Genomic DNA, 19,957 nt, shown 5'->3' on the forward strand with positions numbered 1-19,957 from the left:
TTGCCCTTAACAGGACAGAGCTTAAGAATTCTCAGTCAATATTATCAGGAGTGCTCATCAGTACAGGAGAATAATTCCTTCCCTGTTTCTAGATATTCCCCCTATTGCCTCTCTGGCCTGAACATGATGTCGCTGCATCTCATGCCTTCTCTTCCTGATTAGTAGGGAGGACACCTTGATAAAAGGTAAAATTGTGAAATCTGCAGAGACGATTAAAACATATACTTTTTTTTTTCTTGTCTTTGAAATTCTTAGTCCACTTGGCTATGCATGTGTCACTTGCTGCTCTATACAACACAATTATATACCTGTTTTAATATTAGTTGCAAGCAGAAACAATGGTTCCTAACTCACCTTTAGCAGTCTCCTCTGCAAGAGTCTGTACCTCTTCACTCATCCAGAAATCACCAGCCAGACCAGCAACCTCTCACTGCCCCCACAGGCTGCAGTTCTCCTGCTGGTTACCACAAGACTGGCAATGGGAACAACAGACTCCACCTGCCCTCCTTGCTGGGCTGTGTTCTTCCTGCCAGGAGAGGTCTGCAACTCTATCTCGCTTGGCCCTACACAGAACTGTGACAAGTCCTTTGTTTCTGTCTCATCTTACCTGTGGCACAGCTTTGTCTTAACGATGAGAGGTGTCATTGTTCAGGAAGCTTTGCTTTATTGCTGTATCATTTCCCACCATTAACTAATTAATTTAAATTAACTTAGATTGCTACAGTATTTGTGGGTTCTTAACCAAAGAAGTGGCCTGTACATAATGCCAAAGACAGAGCAATACTGGAAACTGCATCATCGCTGGCAAGCCAAGAGATCAAGTCTCTCCTTTTGAGTGATGAACATGGTGTTATGTATAACACAAAGGAATGAGAAGGACTTTGAAAGTCTTCTCATTCAAGAGGTCTTGACTAGGTGACTAATCAACCACTTCCCAAGATTTTTTCCTGAAAATATCACTTGTGATGTACAGGATCCTCTGAAGAAGATGACTACTTTATGGTGGGTCGATTAAATGGTTAACATAAATTAGGGAAGACTGCAATTAACTTTGAAAAAGTTACTGTACTAAGAGTATAGACCATATAGCCTTTTTATAGTTTAAAATGCATAGGTTCACTGGGAATGAAGGTTTTGAAACAAATGAACAAAACTTAAAAGAGGATTTTTAATTCATGGTACACTTACTATTTTTATGTGGTACTATGGCAACACAGTTATTCCAAGTAATTTATCATTAAACTCATTGCTGCCTGTCACACCTTGTTCTATTAATGAAACACAATAATTGAATATTTAAAATAATAATTCTTAAAACAAAGCATGGCCTATCTCATTGGAAAACTAAAGATTCTCATTTTAAGAATAGGAACATAAACAATGAACAAATTAATATTATGGCTTTTACACGGATAATATATACAGTCCTTAGTTGTAAAGGCCCACATTAAAAAGCTTAACGTGCAGTTACAGAAAACCCATCAATTTATATGAAGTGAGGTGTTAAGATTACATCTAAACATGTTATATTTGCAAATGGAGAAGTTAGAACATCAAACTGGGTGATCTGCTAGAGAGCAGCTCTGTGAAGAAGGACCTTGGAGTCTTGGTAGACAACAAGTTATCCACGGGACAACAATGTCTTGGCCCTTGTGGCCAAGAAGGACAATGGTATCTTGGGGAGCATTAGGGGGAGTGTGTCCAGCAGATCGAGGGACGGTCTCCTCCCCCTCTACTCAGCCCTAGTGAGACCTCAGTTGGAGTATTGTGTCCAGTTCTGGGCTCCCCAGTTCGAGCGGGACAGGGATCTACTTGAGAGAATCCAATGGAGGGCTATGAGGATGATTAAGGGACTGGAACACCTGCCTTACGAGGAAAGTCTAAGAGACCTGGGGCTTTTCAGTCTAGAGAGGAGAAGACTGAGAGGGGACCTAATTAATGTCTATAAATACATGAGGACTGGGCATCAAGAAGGCAGGGACAACCTCTTTTCACTTGTGCCCTGTGACAGGACGAGAGGCAATGGATTCAAACTCGAGCACAGGAAGTTCCAGCTCAACATGAGGAAGAACTTCTTTACTGTGAGGGTTACAGAGCACTGGAACAGGCTCCCCAGAGAGGTTGTGGAGTCTCCTTCTCTGGAGACTTTCAAGACCTGTCTGGATGCCTTTCTGAGTGATCTGCCCTAGTTTTGGTTGCTCTGGTAGCAGGGTTGAACTCAGTGATCTTCAGAGGTCCCTTCCAACCCGTAACATTCTGTGATTCTGTGAATGTGGTTATAAAACCAGAGGTAGTTTTGAAGATCCTGACACATTTTTGTTCATAAAAGTCTACCCATGGTGCATGAAACATTCAAGATCTTAACCTTCAAAAATTAAGGCAAATAGAAGTTCTCTGTGAATCACTGCAAGTAAATGGATTTAATATTTTTTTTCTTTTTTTCTTTTTTTCTTTTTTTTTCCTAATTCTTCTCCTCCCAGATGAAGGTACAAGCACTTAGCTTTCTGGAAAACCTTGTTTCCTTGATCAGTTATATCCCCTCTCAAGGCATCTCTCCTTTAAAGCATAGGTGCCCCTACCACCAGCTCATACTGCACTGGGATACACTGTGGATTATCCCAGATTTTTGATACTTTTCATACCCAAAATGCATACTGTGTAATTGCAAATCTTCTGAAAAATCACTCACAGCCTTCATGATTGAAAAAAAAAAAAAAAAAAAAAAAAAGCAAACATTTGTTCAGGGCCCCCCTCCTGCTTGTTGTTTCCCCTCTTACAGAATGGACTCCCCACCCCACTCTGTGTGTGCAGGTACAAATTAATGAGCTGCTAATGCCCAAACTCTGCCAGATCCCAACTTCTGATTGGCTGCAATCTGGTCATTAAAGAGAGGTAATTAATGCCAGATTGCACACACAATTCTAACAAACAAACAAAACAACCCCAAACCTGCTTTTCTCCTGCCACAAACAGCAAAACAAACAATACTGACATAACGGCAGCTTTCAAAGGACAGTTGCAGTTCTGCAGCGGCACCTCAGTTAATGAGTGTAGAGAAAAGAATTTATCTGAAGAAGAAGAAAGTGAAACTCAACAGCCTTTCAGGTACATGAAACTAGCTTGGAGAAAACTGTGAGACGGTGGTGGCAGCTACTTAAGAAGAAAATGCAGCTGAAAATAAATGTACAAAGATTTTGGTTCAAAATTTCAATAATGCATTTTCCCCTTGTCACTTATTGCTCAGATTGTGGAAAGTGTTAAGAGCTGGAATCAAGATTTCTCCCAACTAATCGTTATGTGAATGATCATGACCACATTTTACTGTTTCAGTTTGCTGGCAGTACCCGTAATTTCAGTCATGACAAACTAGTAAGACTTCTTTGAAATGTCATCTATGCTTCATCATGGATTTAGCTAGAATTTAACACAATTATTCTACCACTTTCAATGTTAGCAAATAGCTTAAAATACAATAAGAAAATATGAGCACTAGTAACTAGAATATTATTAGTATAAGTAACAAATTAATTCCCATCAACAAAGCACAACCTCTTTTTTCTTTTTTTTAAATCCATGGCTTATGATAAAAGGTGTCTCCCTTGAATTAGGCTCCTAACTAGCCTGGCTCAACAAATAGTGTAATTCACAAGGTTACAATAATATTAAGAATAAATACAGTAGGCTTTCAGACAAAGGATGTTTGTCAGCTTCTTAGTATGCAATGTGAAACTAACATTCTATTTAGTGCTTTAGTTTTCTAATAAGTCATTGTGATAAGGTTAACACTTCAACACAGGAAAACATACAAATAAGAACACCCAAAGATGAAAATTACTTTGCTTATGTTGCTGTATTAGAATTTTATTTGCTAAAGGGTGAAAACAGATTTGCAAAATTCACAGTTAACTTAAAACAATAGTTTTAAACCTTTTATTCCTAGCCCTGGCTGCCTTCAGGAAGGAAAGAACATCTGGTTATTTAAGGAACACAATATGTTCACATTTTCTATGACTTTTGTTTCTAATTGGGTTTTTTAATTTTTTTTTTATTTGAACAACTCTAGTTAGAACTATGTTTCTTAATCACTTTATATTTTTCAACTGCCCTATCTCTCTATCTCTGTTTCTTAATTTTCCAGCCCTTGCTTTGAAAATTAAGTGAGCTCAATGGTTTTGATATGGAAAAAAATGAAGAAAATTGGCCACTCGTGGGATATTAAATTCAGAGACACACCTTCAGTAAATGCTTTTGGATATACACAAAAACCCCTTTCCTTATTTACTCATTTCACATATACATACTTCTAATAGCCCATTCTTCCATAAGAAGCTCTGCTTTTATATTCAGAAGGATGATAAGTGCATAGAAGTTACCTTCATATCAATAATTGAGGTAATTATCTGTTCAAAGATTAGAAATGTGAAACAAATACTCTGCTAAGTAGGTTAACTTTATCACTCCATGCAAAGACAACAACACTGATTTGAGCTTTTCATTCTACTTTTTCCTAAGAACAGGAGCTAGTCAAATGCAGAAAAGGCTGAAATTCAATTATTCTGCATTGATCCATCCTCATGCCTGCAAAATTAGTATTTCTCAGGCCCTCCTTCAGAGGCAGGTGCATTAACTAGTTTTCAGCAGCTCTGTATTTCTGTTCCATGGCACTGGAATGTATCAGGGGTGTGGAATCTGAAATGTCCTCTCACCCTGACCGCCAGCTGGGGTCTGCTAGGTCAAAAGGAGAGCTGCTGCAAGCATTAGGTTAACGGCAAGCACTAACTACTTTTCACATTACTAGATAATGCTAAGGCTTCTGGTAAGGTTTGAATCCACAAAAGCTCAGGAAATTGTATTTGTCCATCTGTAAGAAAAAAATAGCATCCATCTTTTAAGTATAGCTTTCTTTTGACATTCAGATTGCTCTGCTGGTGATTGCAGTGAAAAACAGCAAACAAAACCCTACAGGTTCATCAAGCCAAAGTTTAGCTCTCCTGACAGTCTACAGGCCAAATAGGTAAGGAGGAGATACCTGTTAAGTCAGACCAAAGAAAAAGAAGAAATAATGGGTGTTATCACACATGCAAACCTAGGTTATGTCCAGAACTGGAAGCTATGGATGGACGGACCATATCATATCCATCTTAACTACTTCACCATTTATGACAGGACTGCTCCTTGAGAACCTTGCAGTTTTACATACCTACCACCAAACTCTCTTAATCCAAATACCCTGCAACTGCCCCTCAGTGAGACTACTGGGCATTTACCGAGCTGCAAAACTTATCCCAAAGACAAGACATATTAGCAGATCTGCAAGAAGCAGATTCCTGTTTTTCTCTGTCTATGACTTCTAAAATGCATTTCTTGTCCAGCTGAGACTCGAAGCTTCAAGGGGTGGAGAGCAAACCTCTCTCAGATATTTGGAATGACACAAAACATTCTTGCTAAATTCAACAAATAAGGAAATAAGGCACTGGACCAGGCAACTCTCCCACAGAAGAGTTCCCTGACTTCACACATTAAAATCCAAGCAAAAGCTTAGAAGAAACACCACACAGACCAACTCAGCGCTGGCTCAGGAGATCTAAATTGCACTGAACCAAATGTAATTTCCTATTAGGAACTAGAAGCTGGTGATGGAGATATGCACAGGAAAACATCAAAGGAGGAAGAAAAATCATTAAGCACCGAATTTGCTAATCATCACTTACTAGCTACACTACTGACTAAAATCTCTGTGTCTTTTCTTCCAATCTCCTTTTATCTGCTTAGGGAATAAAAGCAAACTGAATTATCTTTATGCAGATAGCAAAAAAAAATGTACCATCAGTTTCCCACTTGTATTGGGATATAATCTGTGTACTGACTTTAAACTCCTACTGCACACATGATGTCTTGTTGAGTCTTTCCTTTAATTCTGTGTAATGAAAAATTTTGACAGACTTGGAAATTTTTTTTTGTGCCAGTCTTACAGAATAACATTTCAGAAATATGTTGGCTTGAACTGACATGCTTAAAGACACCAAAGTGAAACTTAAAATCATACCTAGGGAAAGATAAGAAACAGGTACTCAAGCCATGGCATTGAAAATATATTTCTGTGACCAGGAGTGATTTTTTTCTTTTAGAGTGATCCTTTAGAATGGTTCAACTTCCTTACTGTAGGATCTGTTTTTCAATCTCAACCCTAAGATTGGAAACCCTTAAGGGCTGGCTCTTCATTCTCTGGAAACTCCAGTTTCCTAACTTTCAGAGTTTTTCCCAAGCAGGTAAGTGTGAGAAACATTTGTAATTAATCAAATATCAATTGACAAAACAACTAGCAGTCTTTGTATGAAAGAGCTTTAAGTATTCATTCACCTGAGTGAAGGGAGAACTACCTGAAAGATTCTGTAGGAACTACATCCAGTATTTTTCTGAAAGGTGTTCAAGGCACACCTGAGAATGTTAATTAATAGGACACCGAAGCCTTATGACCCTGACAACTTCATTCTATTGGAGGCAAGAATGTAGGAAGCAGAATAGTGATCAGGCTTATCTCGTGGCAAGTTGGTTTATTTTTGCCCCTTTCAGCTGGCAGGATATCTTGTATACTGCCTAGGATCCTTCAGAGTAGTAATAATTCTATCTTTTAACATATATCTTCAATAAATGACACTACATTTTGCATGTAGTTTAGTATTTTAGCACAATCTTCCTCCCTCTGTATTATCCATCTAAAAATGTTTCTATCTTGTTTTGCTAACAGAGTACACAAGTAAATACTGGGCATTCTGATTTCATAGACTGCTGCTGAAATCTTAAGAAAGATTCCTAAGATTTAACATGACAAACTTTCTTACACACTGAAAAGATGATATACTTTACTTCTCGTCATGAAAAATCTTTGTGCCCAAAAGGAATGAAGAAAACAGCTGCAAGGATGCATATTTCTGCAAAAAACTGATATAAAAACCAAGAGACAATTTTTTTTTTTTTTTTAAATCCATAAAACTGTAAACAGGGGTACTGAATGAAATTTTGCAGAAGGCAGAGTGCAGCAGTGATGGATTTTTCACTTTCAGAGGTGACATGCATAAAGAAGATGAGGGAAATCAGCCTTTACACTGGCAGCCTGCTAATGGGACAAGCACAAAGTTCACAATCATCATCAAAAATTCTGCTATCTGCCAAAGATCTGAATTCTGCAAAGATGACTGTCTACAGATTCATCTTAAACACCTTAACTACTGTGTGTGGATATTTGATTATTATATCTTATTATATATTATATCCACACATATACATGGGCCTTTCTAAAACAGTAGAAGGTTCACTGTTTTCAGTATAGATGAGAATATCAGAAACTGTATTGCTAGCAATATGTAACATAAAATTTATTAATTTATTCATACAAATCTTTTCAGGCTTTAATAACAGACTCTTGTTTTTAACTGAAAAGCATCACATAAGTAATATATGTTGGGTGGGGGCAGTGCTTTAAGATTAACAGTCATTAATCTGCAGAAATCTCATGAAAATGTCTTACAAACAAAACTGCATGACCACCTCTATACAGTTTACTAGGTTATGATATAAAATATTAGCATACTTCATTATTAAAGATGTCTGTGCAGAATACCAATCAAAGGTATTCTAAAGAGCATAAACATCTGCAGTCACTAGAGCTCCCGGATAACTTTAGCAAAGTAATAGGATAGTATCCTTTAAAGAGAAAAGGAACTTTTATTCTACTGTTGGTTACTAACTCTTTCCTTCAGTTTTTTGTTAGGGTAGAAGAAACTTGAAACTACAATTTCAGTCACCAAAATGTAGATTGTTATTAATGTCATAGTATTTAGACCATTTTATTACAGAGATTTATTCCCTGTATTTACAAAGCAAGCATCTCACCTTTGGATCTCGGAGAAAAAGTGCTCTTAGGATAAGGGAGTGAACATCTCCAATAGGTGGATAATGCAACAGAAGTCCCAAACAGGTCTGATAATTACTTGAAATCACTGCAATGATAAAAAAAAAAAAAAAGAGAGGGAGAAAATGTGAAACACTAGGATCCTATTTTGCTATTGCAAACCAACACTTTTTGAGTAGATTCATTACAGTTTAGATACAGCTTCCTTTTCCCACACAAAGTCCTAGAAGTCAACCAGTGCTCAGAGCAAGAGAAGACACTGCATTATGAAGCTTCAGGACTACACTTGGTCCAGTAGCATTGAGGACAAGACTAAACCTACCACTGACTTTATATCATAGACATTTATGTTAGCTCTGGATTTAGATGCCTAAATTTAGGTCTCTGTAGCTGTGCACCTAAAGCCTGCCTGAGTCAGTGGAGGTCAGGGCAATACAGTCAGTGCAGCCTGAAGAACTAGTCCTACACTCCAAAAAGGACACTTTCAGACGCTCATCTGCAGACACCTAAATTTAAGTATGATAGTCTGTGATACAAATTTTACATTTGGGCCTGCTGTTATGGTAACTTTTCCCCAATCTAACAATTATTTGCTGAAATATATTTTATGTTGTTCTTACGTACATATACACATACTGCCAACCCCCCCAGTTTATACACGTATACACAATTATGTCAACAACTCCTGGTTTTCTTGTAAATCAGAAACTATTCCTGGAATATTCAGGAAAAAGGGAAAAGGCTAGATTTCAATTTCATAAATGCTTGAAAATATAATATACCATTAACTGTATCAAATTTTTTTGCTTTTCAGCATGCTTTGCTGAATTTCAGCTTTTTTTTTTTTTTTTAATTGTGCTTGCTTTTCTCTGAACCTGGGTAAGTATACTCTATAGTTCTTTGCTTGTCATTGTTGTCTGTTTTGTGTTTTTCTTTCCCCAATCAATCTAATTATGAGTGCAATTATTAAAGACATCTTTTCAGGCAGGTCTATGTAAACTACTTCATTTCTTTTGTACCATCCAAAGCCAGGCAATCCATCTGCCATGGCTGTCAAAGCAATGCCTGTTAATGATGCTTGCACTCTGCAACATAAAGACAGCCTCCAACAACAGCAATTGTAAATAAATTTTTAACAAACTTTACTGTTCTAAGAACTTCAGCTGTAGAACAAATACTTTTAATTAATCAAGCCTCTACACCAGAAAGAATAATTGCAAACACAAAATTATTTGGAATCAATAAAAGGCAAAAGTAAATGACTGTTGCGGACAGAAAGATTTAAATGTTTTACTTTTTTTCTTTCATGTGCATAAGCCTCACATCCTCCTGTACCTTTCCTCCCTCAACAAGGGGATTATGGGGGAAAGATGCAGGACTGGGCAAAATGAATAATTATAATCTGTGTAGGGAACCACTTTATCATCTTCATTTCCATTGCTGATCCGACAGCTTGTAATTTCATACATCTGCTTTCATTTGTAAAGCACTCACTTATCCTACTCATTCTTTATCTGTTCTGCCTGTTCTTTTTCCTACCCTCTGTTTTTCTTGTTCATATTCAGGTACCTGTTTTTTCTTCTTGAAGTCACAAAGCTGGCATAATGAACACAACACAATGGTCTCCGTCAGAGTTCTTTCAGAGGAGTATAATACGAGCACCACACAGTACATAGCCAATCAAACTCTCATACGTAAATCAAATTTAAGATACTGTACTGCAGTAATGATTATGATGCCTTTTTACCAAAGCAAATAAAAATAGTGAAAATGGATAGTAAATTCTAAATACTTTTATAAATGATAGGCAGTAAGACCAGTGCATTTCTCTTTTGAACACATCGGTATGTGTTCTATTCTGCCATGTGACATTGATTAAAATAATACTTTATTTTTCCTGGAGAAGTTCTTTGCTGTCTCACGGATATAGAGAAAAGTAAATATTAAAAAAGCTAATTTATTTAATGGTGCACACTTGACCCATGACAAATAATTTATATCTTCAACCACAAGACTTATACTCTAATTATTAATTTCTTGAAATGCGTAATAGTGAAGCAATTGAATAATGGGGAAAAAATATCAAACTATTAGGCTATCACCTGTGTCCCCCCATAACCCTTGAAGTTAAATTTTAATACAAAACCTTACCATCCAAATAAAGTTAAAAAAATTCCAACACTTAAATGAGGAATTTCTATATTTATTTTATCTTTAGGGCTACCCCACATAGTTAGCTGTCCCTATTTTCATGTAGAAATCTTTACAGAAGGTATAGTTGCTGGTGCTCTATTTGCTGGGGAATCTTGGTTTAAAGGGATTATTTTGCTGAAACACCTTTGGGCACTCTTCTTTGTTTCAAAGTGAGCTGCTCTTGGACATGAGCTGGCAATGTGCACTCACAGCCCAGAAAGCCAACAGTGTCCTGGGCTGTATACAAAGCAGTGTGGCCAAAATGTTGAGGGAAGTGATTCTCCCCCTCTACTTCACTCAGGTGAAACTCCACCTGGAGTACTGTGTCCAGTGCTGGGGTGTCCAGCACAAGACATACATGGATCTGCTGAAGTAGGTCCAGAGGAGGGCCACAAAAATGATCAGAGAAGTGCAACACCTCTCCTATGAGGAAAGGCTGAGAGAGCTGGAGTTCTTCAGCCTAGAGAAGAGAAGGCCCTAGGGAGACCGTATTCTGGCCTTTCAATACTTAAAGGGGGCTATAAGAAACATGGAGAGAGACTTTTTACAGGTGCCTGTAGTGCTAAGAAGAGGGGCAAGGGTTTCAAACTGGAAGACGGCAGATTTAGATTGGACATAAGGAAGAAATTCTTTACTGTGAGGTTGGTGAGACACTAGAACTGGTTGCCCAGAAAAGCTGTGGGTGCCCCTTCCCTGGAAGTGTCCAAGGCCAAGTTACATGGGTCTTTGAACGACTTAGTCTAGTGAGAGATGTTCCCTCCATCCATGGCAAGGGGGCTGGACCAGAGGATTCTTGAAGGTTTCTTCCAACCCAATCCATTCTGTGATTCTTGTTTCTACAGGACAAAATGTGCAATATTATCCCACAGAGTGGCAGTTTTCTTAAAAATGATAAAGAAAATAGTAGTAAAACAAAACAAATGCACCTTTTCTCAATATGCATTTTGGAGTTAGAAGGATGTCTAAGATCAACAAATTTCTCCAGTCTCAGTAGTAGCTGGATGGTGCAGAGGTTCCATGGTGAAATACCTTACAGTTAGGCCAGCTGCCTTGTAATAAGCTTGGTGCTGGTGTACCAGCACTTTTCCTTCACTAGTTGGCTTGGCAAGAGTCATACCTGGATCCAACTTTTATTTTGAATAACAGGTTCTCACTTCTGCAAAGAAGAATGCTATTGGTATTTCTGGGGAAAGGAGTAGAGAAACTTCTCAATATAGAGAGAGCAATCTTACTGCCTTTTGATTAATATTTGTTAATTAACAAATGCCCAAAGGAACATTAAATTGCTTTTTCCCTTCTGCTTTAGATGAAACTGACTTTTCTCTGTTGGTCCAATAACTACTCCTGGATGCAAACAGCAATCACAGCAGTGGAAAACACTTAAACTAACTGTACCTGTCCTCAAACAAGTCCTAATTTTCTGCCACATGTCATTTCTTAAGAGTTTCATGTTTGATGCCACCATTCCTGTATCCAGATGACTACCTAACCTGGGAAGGGTGGGACTACTTCCTCCTGCTGCTTTACACATGGCTATGCTCTCTTTAGAATGCCTGAAACTGAGTCAAACATAAATAATACGAGCATCTTGCACAGTAACAAAAATAACAAATCAGCTCCTCTAAGAAGAGGCTGTGGCTCCTTTATTTTCCTCAAAATATCCAGAGTGCTTTAAGTAAGAGCAAATATATCCTGACAACAGCCATAGTTTTTCTTCAAGTAGGAACCTGATAAAAATATACTTATCCTAACACTGATCAGTCAAAATTAGCTCCTGGTGCAATAATGATGTTAATTTACTATATAGACAGGTCTTCCACGTTTGTTAATTTTTGTCCTTTTATGGAAGTATATAGCATATATATATTTTTGCATTGCACTATCCCCTCCATTCTGATTTCAGCAACAACTGCATGTACATCAATACTGCTGAAAAAAAAATAAAATATTCATGCTTCTGATTTTACAGATTATTTTTTTAAAAGGTTGTTTTGCATTTTTCCAAAGAAACTAAAAAAATTATTTATTAAAACTCAGATACTGTGATACACAATCCTATACTTGCCTTGTAAGGATTACCACTCCACAGATGAAACTCTACTTGGATACAGATGTGAAACTGAATAGAGTGGTTTATAGAATGGCTGTGTACTTGAACATGTATGTTTAACCTCTAAAATGTATTAAAAAATACTCCAATGCTCCCTTCTCCTTGAATAATATATTGTTGAAGTAACAGAAGATTTCAAAACTGAAATAAAAATAAAATTAATAATATAGCAGAAATAATGCTTTCTTAAAATCATGTCCTTGAGAACATCATAATAAAACACAGAAAAAAATCCCTGAGTTCCCAAACCAGCAACTGCTCCCCCATCCCCAAATGTGTTGGGGGGAATATGTCAATCTGCATAATTTTTAAACTTTCCAATGCTTTCAGGATGGTGTTATTATAATTGCTTATGTTTGACATTTTTATAACGTAATATCTTATGAGCTCTATTACCATTCCTATTGTTTCAAGTTTTTAAACTGCAAATTTCCAAATGGTTTATTTATAGATGATTAACATCATCGGGTGTTTTAAGCTAACATTTCCTTTCACCAAATAAAGAGAAGCTTTTAGAAACTTATTTTATTTGAAAATGTTTTAAAAAATATTACAAAAGAGCTCTGAACTCCATTCAAAGCTTAAGTATTTTCAGCAATAAAAACAAGAGGAAAACTGGAAAACTTTTCTATTACAGATATATAAGAAAATAAATCTTTTACAAAACAAAAAACTGTGGATATTGCTATAGTTTGAGTTTGTCTTTGAAAGTGCATTTAACTTTAAAGTATTTATAATTCGTTTTTTTGTTTTACCATTCTAATATGCTTAGAGTAACTAGTTAGGTCCAACAACGGAACAAGAAGTTACTTATTACAGAAACAGTATATGTATGAAGTATTAGCTGTCCTGGTGAGATGACTTTGCATCTCTTCTGGGACAAATACACTCCACTTTAAAGCTATTTACTACTTTTTTTACTAAGCCTAGGGATTTCAGAGAGAAGAGAGAGACTGATTTCATACAAATGCCTAGAACTCCTTTTTAGCTCATATTTTTAGTTACCTCATACTGATACTTGTAAAATGAGCAGCACAAAGCAAAAGAAAACGAACCCAGAACAACCTTCCCTCCCCTGGGAAAGAGAAGGTATTTAAGGATACAATTCTACAGCATTTTTTATGGGGAAATGATGACATGAAATAAAATACTGATGTTAAGAAACAGTTTTACATGCTTCTTCACTATATATCTATACCAAAAATCTTAAGATTATTTCAGTTTAGTGCATATAAATACACCAGATTTATGCTGCAGAACATAATGACCTGGAATCAGATCATCCTGAAACAGCAGTATTAATTTTGAAACCTCTAAACTGAATGATATGTCCACTCCTTTGAGAGAAATGTAAGGTAGCTCTATGTGCTGCATGTGTTAAAAAGTAATTTAAAAACCACATGAAGGCAGGCAGAGGAACAACAGTATGTGTAAAGAACATGCATGTTACGTTATCAAAATTGGGCCCTAAAATAGGAACCACAGATGTTGAAAACTTTCTGGGTCCTAGAATATGAAATTGTGTCAAATATGTGACCTTGTTATAACCTAAAGCTTACAGATGGTATATAATTAACTCTGAACAGTATGCTGCAAAACACGTAATTTGTTGCAGTAAAGCTGTAGTAGGATTTTTTGCAAAATATGATGAGACAGAAATAAATGCCTCTTAATTAATCATTACCTGCCTTCTTCCTCCCATTCACAATTATATAAACAACATTTCTGTGATTTCCTGTTGTTCCAACTTCATGTATTTCTTGGTCATTACTGACCTGTAAGAATTCACCTTTGCACCATAGTTCAGGCATACTAAACTAAAAATTAAATGATCAGTTTTTTAAAGGTGCCACTCTTGCACAGAATAAATCTATTTTGTAATTATTACTCATCTCGGCATTTACATTTCCTTCAAGATATATCCTCAAAAATTATGAGTCATTGTCTTGTGCATTTTCACGTTTCTTACAGCAGAACAGCATGAAAACATTGCCAGTGTCAAAGGGAGGTTTTACTCAATTCATGGTCTTGGTCAGAAGGTGGAGCTCTGTACATACGTGTATCACTGACTGCACATAAAATCTGCAACTACATATAAAACCACAGAAGTACTCAGAAAACAAACCTGCATTTAACTCCAAGATACAATTTGTTTCATAAATACAGCAGACTGCATCCGATAACAAACGGCTTCTCTCCTAGCATTTGAAACCATTTTCAGTATGTTACAAGAGTCACAATGAAACTCAGCATTTAAGCCTTCTTTTTCTTCGAAAAACAGGTCTGCCTTCTTTTTAAAAGATTGTGAGACAGTTGATACTTACAGGCATCTCTGATATATAACAACATGGCTACAAAAATGTAGTCAACTAAATTCAGGGTGATACTGTCAGCAAACAGAGCATCCCAGACAACCAGGAGGTCCTGAAGTGGGAATTCACGTCCAAACAGGAGCCTTACCCATCGCCTGAAAAAAAGGGAAAAGATGTGATTTGTATTTCTCCAAGTTGCCACTTAGGGTAAACTCAGGAAATATATTCCAGGATCAATAATCCCAAACATTTTACCAGAAAATTTTGCAAAGCGTGAAGGCCTGTGATAATCACTTAACTAACTGTATCTGTGAAAGTTACTTCATCTGCATTAACTAAATGACACATTATGGATTGTAGAAGCTTAACCGACTAATATTATTGTGCGGGTGAACCTCAAAGGTCAAAACATACCAATCCTATAGACCATATTTTTGAGCATTTAATATGATAGTGATGTAAGAGGAAAGGGATAAAATGTTATGCAAGAAGAGCCTGAAGAGCAAAAAAGAGGAGGGTGAAGCCAGTGGTTCATGAGAAGCTCTGAAAAGCCCAGTCAAGTGAAAGTCAGTTCAGAGGCAGATGCCAAATCAAAAAGCAGTTAAAATGCACTGGGTCACACTTCCTTTCAAGAGGTTTCCTCTCTGTTATAGATGACAGTGTTTCCAGCTCCATATAAAATATGCTATGGATGCTATTTTGATTAAATCTAATTTAAATCTTTTCCAGGTTTAGTGATAATCTGCATGTAGACTATACCATTAATTCCTGTTTGTATCTGTGCTGTTTTCATACCTAGCAAAATGTGAAAATCTGTCTTATTTTAATATTTGCAATATTTGCTTGAGACTGGAAGCTTGAAATGTAGTAGAAGAAAATAATTTCTCAAGATTTCTTATTTCCAGTTGAGGCACTTACACTGATTTACTTGCTGACCTCAGGAAAGGCACTTCTCTTTCCTATTCCTGAACAGACCGGTTACCTTTGTAGCTGTTTAGGTAGGATTTCCCAAGGATACATTTTAAAGAGCTAAAGAATAGTTAGTTACATTAATCCTGAAATAGTTATTACAAAATGGACTTAAAAATAATGAATTACATTTTTAGCTGGGATATGCAAATTACTACGCATGTGGAATCTGTTTATTCAGTGGCAAGAAAAGACTGATTGCAAATTTCTGCTAAGCAAATTAAGTCATTCTTTAAAACTCACAAAAATTTCTAAAAAGGCAACTAGAAATTTCATCAAGATTAGTTTCACTTGTAAGAATTTATGTTTAACCACTTTAGTCCCAGAACTTTTTCTTGGTTTAAGGCATCTGGGTTGTTTTTTTCCCTGATTCCAGTAGCAAAAGTTCATTTATAGACAAATGAATTCCAACACATACCCAAGCAGAAGCTTTTAACATAGTAACAACCTGTACAAAAAGACCCTCTCTTATAAAAAAAAATTTCAAAGGGATGGTTCTGTAAGTGAAGGTTTTGTCCACTTAAACTTTTATTCCCCCTGCCACTGGAACCATACATTTAATCTGCAGAATTACAGATTTAGAGATCACTACACAGAATTTTTTCCCTTGCAAGACATGTTCCCTTTTAAAAGTGAAAATCAGTGATTTTAAAAGACAACATCATCTCACCCTTGTATCAAACATTTATGCTCTGAGGTCTTGCAACTTTTCTATGTTAGTGTAGCAATTACAAAAGTCTCAATATTAGCTATGACAAACAAACTCTGTGTATTTCCCTCTCTGGTCAAACCGCTTTCCTATGAGGACTTATTTTCAGACCTCAGAAAGCCAAGTCAGACCTGTTAACACAACAGCAAGGCTTAGCTAATGCATTTAGTATCACGTCTGTTCTGTCTAAGGGATTTTACCATATAGTGGCACATCAGCCTCCAGTGCCTAGCCTATAGGAGTCTATTATCTTATGGTGACACAAACATTACCCAAACTCTGTGTGAAGCCTATTACTTGCATTAACAACCTCTCCCACCTGTAAAGCCTCAACTTTTAAGTTACACAAACTGTTAGGTGAGAAATTTCAGCTAAGCTTGAAGCATTTGAGCTGACTGTGCTTGCAACTACCCAAACCTCATTCAGAAGCCTTGCTAAGTCTAATACACTTCAAGGGAAAAAAAAATACACCATGGTGTAATGGGATTTGTTATTAGTCTTTTATTAGAAATCTCTTTTCCTTCTTTACTACTTCATTATGCAGTGTTAATCGTTTGTAGATGCAGGTTTATTCTGCTCAAGCAGAAGTCATTCCTTTTTTCTCCTGCTTTTATATTTTCTCCCAGGAAAATTAAGTCTCAGTCCCCAGAGGTATCATGTTTCACAGATGTAGACTGCTGAAGAGCCACTGGACTTTTCTTTTGCAACCATAATATTTCCATTAATTATTTGAACCTTCCTGTCTTGAAGGGAGTTAGCAATTAATACTGTTGTAAGTACATATATACTAACTGTTCTCTATTTTTTTCAGCAGCATGAATCTCACAGCATCTACAGACCAAGGACCCTATTGCCTATGAACTATGCTGCCATATGGCAGGACTTCACTCAGCTTTTATATTAATAAAAAAGGGATCTTAATTCCTTAAAATAAGTGTCCACACCGAAAAGCTGTCTTTCAAACTCACACATTTTTATTACTTTTACAAATATTTGCAGAACATTTAATAATTGCATTGGACATAACAAATTATTTTTTTTTTCTGAGATGGCTGTCTTGTGCTTTAATTATTTTTCTGTCCTGTTAATCTTGCCTTACATCTGTTACACCTGCAGACTGTGAGGCTCACAATAGCTTACCTTTTATCACACGCAGTAATACAATAATTCCTTAATTCCTATTTTACCAGGCATACTTTGCAATTAAAATCTACAAAAAATACAAATTCTTTAAAGGCATAATACACCAAGGTACTACTACCTACATTGTAGAGTATGTAACTGTATCGTCCACTTATTATTCCTATATAATTAAACCAATATTCTCCAGAGATCAGCAATTACTAGTGATAGCTAATGATTCATTAATGACCTTATAATATAGAGAAAGAAGGAGAAAACTGTGCTCTAGTAAAACCATTAAATAAGGCAATGATCCAGCCTCACCAGTTTTAACTAAAATCACAACCATTTTGACTGAGATTTACAGGACAATTCTCCAAGCATCAAGAAAATTAACTTATGCTATGTGTTACATATATTCAGCTGGTTACCATCCCTGTCTTCTTGGAAGGCAGAAAATTATTTAAAAAGAATTAAATAAGCATAGGAAATGGTTACAGACAAGTCAATACAAACAGTTTAGGAGTATTTATGAGGACAAAGCAAAACAATGAAATCAGAAAGCATAAGAAAAACCATAATGCTAGGAAAGGGAAAGCTACTTCTAAATGACTAAATCTAGGACCTACAACTTGCCAACAAGTTGCCTAAAAAGTCTACTGTAAGAGCCTGTGTTCAACCATTTATACTTTTGTTACACCAAATACTCAGTACAGTTTCCACACCAGGCATCTGCTCAAGGCTTAATTTGTTTTTATTCATGGATACCTGGAAAAAAAAATATATTCAAGTAGAGGAGGCAGGAGACCTGCATGGATAAGCAAGGAGTTCCTGGAAAAACTCAAATGGAAGAGGGAAATTTACAAGATGTAGAAACAGGGTCTGGTTAATCGGGAGGATTACAGAGTACATAGAGATTCCAACAAGAAAGGCCAAGGCTCTCTTGGAAATTAGTCTGGTTAGGGGGGTGAAAGGAAACAAGAAAAGCTTCTTCAAATACAGCAATGAGAAAAGGAAGACCAGGGAAAAAGTGGGTCCACTGCTAAATGAGGTGGGAGATAGGGTAAGAGAGGATGCAGAGATGGCAGAATTGCTGAATGCCTTCTTTGCCCACTAAGACCAGCCCGCAGGAATCCCAGTCACTGGAAGTAAGGGAGCAAAACTGGAGGGAGGAAGACTCTCCACTGGTCAGTGTAGATCGGGTTAGAGATCACTTGGATAAACTGAAAACACACAAATCCATGAGCCCCGATGGGATGTACCGACGTGTGCTGAGAGAGCTGGTTGATGATGTTGCTGAGCCATCATTTCTGAAAAATCATGGAAAGTGGGAGAGGTGCCCGAGGACTGGAGGAAAGTCAGTGTCACTCCAGTCTTCAAAAAGGGCAAGAAGGAAGACCCAGGCAACTACAGACCAGTCAGCCTCACCTCCATCCCTGGAAAGGTGATGGAGCAGCTGATTCTGAAGGCCATTTCTAACCACATAGAAGAAAGGAGGGTTATCAGAGGCATAACCAACATGGATTTAGTACGGGGAAATCTTGCTTGACTAATCTGAAATCAATGACCTGGATGAGGGGATGGAGTGTACCCTCAGCAAGTTCACTGATGATACAAAACTGGGAGGGGTGGCTCCTAGAAGCTGTGCTGCTATCCAAGGAGATCTAGACAGGCTAGAGAGCTGGACGAAGGTTAAGCTCATGAAGTTGAATAAGGACAAGTGTAGAGTTCTGCATGTGGGGAGGAGTAACACCAGGCACATTTAGGGGTCATCTTGCTGGAAAGCAGCTCCATGGAGAAAAACCTTGAGGTCCTAGTGGACAGTAAGTTATCCATGGGACAGCAATGTGCCGCCATGGCCAAGAGGCCAAATGGTATCCTGGGGTGCATTAGGAAAGGTGTGTCCAAAGGGAGGTTCTTCACCTCTATTCTGCCACCTACAAGGATGATTAATGGACCTCAACATCTCTCCTCTGAAGAAAGACTGAGAGAACTGGGGCTGTTAAGGCTTGAGAAGAGAAGGCTGAGAGGGGATTTTATTAATGTCTATAAATATCTGAGGGGTGGGTGTCAAGAGGAAGGGGCCAGTCTCTTTTCAGTGATGCCCAGTAGTAGGACAAGGAACAACGGGTATAAGCTAGAACATAGGAAGTTCCACCTCAACATGTGGAGAAAATTCTGTACTGCCAGGGTGACAGAGCACTGGAACAGACTGTCCACAGAGGCTGTGGAGTCTCCTTCTCTGGAGACTTTGAAAACCCACATGGATGGGTTTCCATGTGGGCTGCCTTAGGTAGCCCTGCTTTGGCAAGGGGGTTGGACTGAATGATCTCTAGAGGTCCCTTCCAACCCCTAACATTCTATGATTCTATGACACTATTCATTAGAACAAGGTTAAAATAAATGCTTAACTTATTTTTTCCCCAAACATTTAATTAAGCAGGTCTACACCCTTTTGCTGTGGGTGTAAAAATATATCAAAAAAAGAAAAAAAAAAGTGTGCTAATTTGTTAATTCCTTGGTTGACATAAACACAGCAGAGTGCAGATTTCCACAAAGTATGATCTGTCTCTTCCTAACCAACCCAATGGTGCATCTGCCATCCCATCCTTCACCCCAACTGTACCCTC

At 37.3% G+C, this 19,957-nt stretch overlaps 1 protein-coding gene across 2 annotated transcripts in view; it reads right to left on the minus strand.

The window, feature by feature from the left end:
• TBC1D5 (TBC1 domain family member 5) overlaps positions 1 to 19,957 on the minus strand; it is a 320,926-nt gene that overhangs the window by 67,331 nt on the left and 233,638 nt on the right. For both annotated transcript variants that reach the window (XM_051610176.1, XM_051610175.1), the window contains 2 exons: positions 14,540 to 14,682; positions 7,894 to 8,000 (listed from right to left, as the gene is read on the minus strand). In XM_051610176.1, the coding sequence (XP_051466136.1) occupies positions 7,894 to 8,000; positions 14,540 to 14,682 (250 nt within the window). The remainder of the gene's footprint in view (positions 1 to 7,893; positions 8,001 to 14,539; positions 14,683 to 19,957) is intronic.

Source organism: Apus apus, chromosome 2, assembly GCF_020740795.1.
Source record: "Apus apus isolate bApuApu2 chromosome 2, bApuApu2.pri.cur, whole genome shotgun sequence".
NCBI lineage: Eukaryota > Metazoa > Chordata > Aves > Apodiformes > Apodidae > Apus > Apus apus.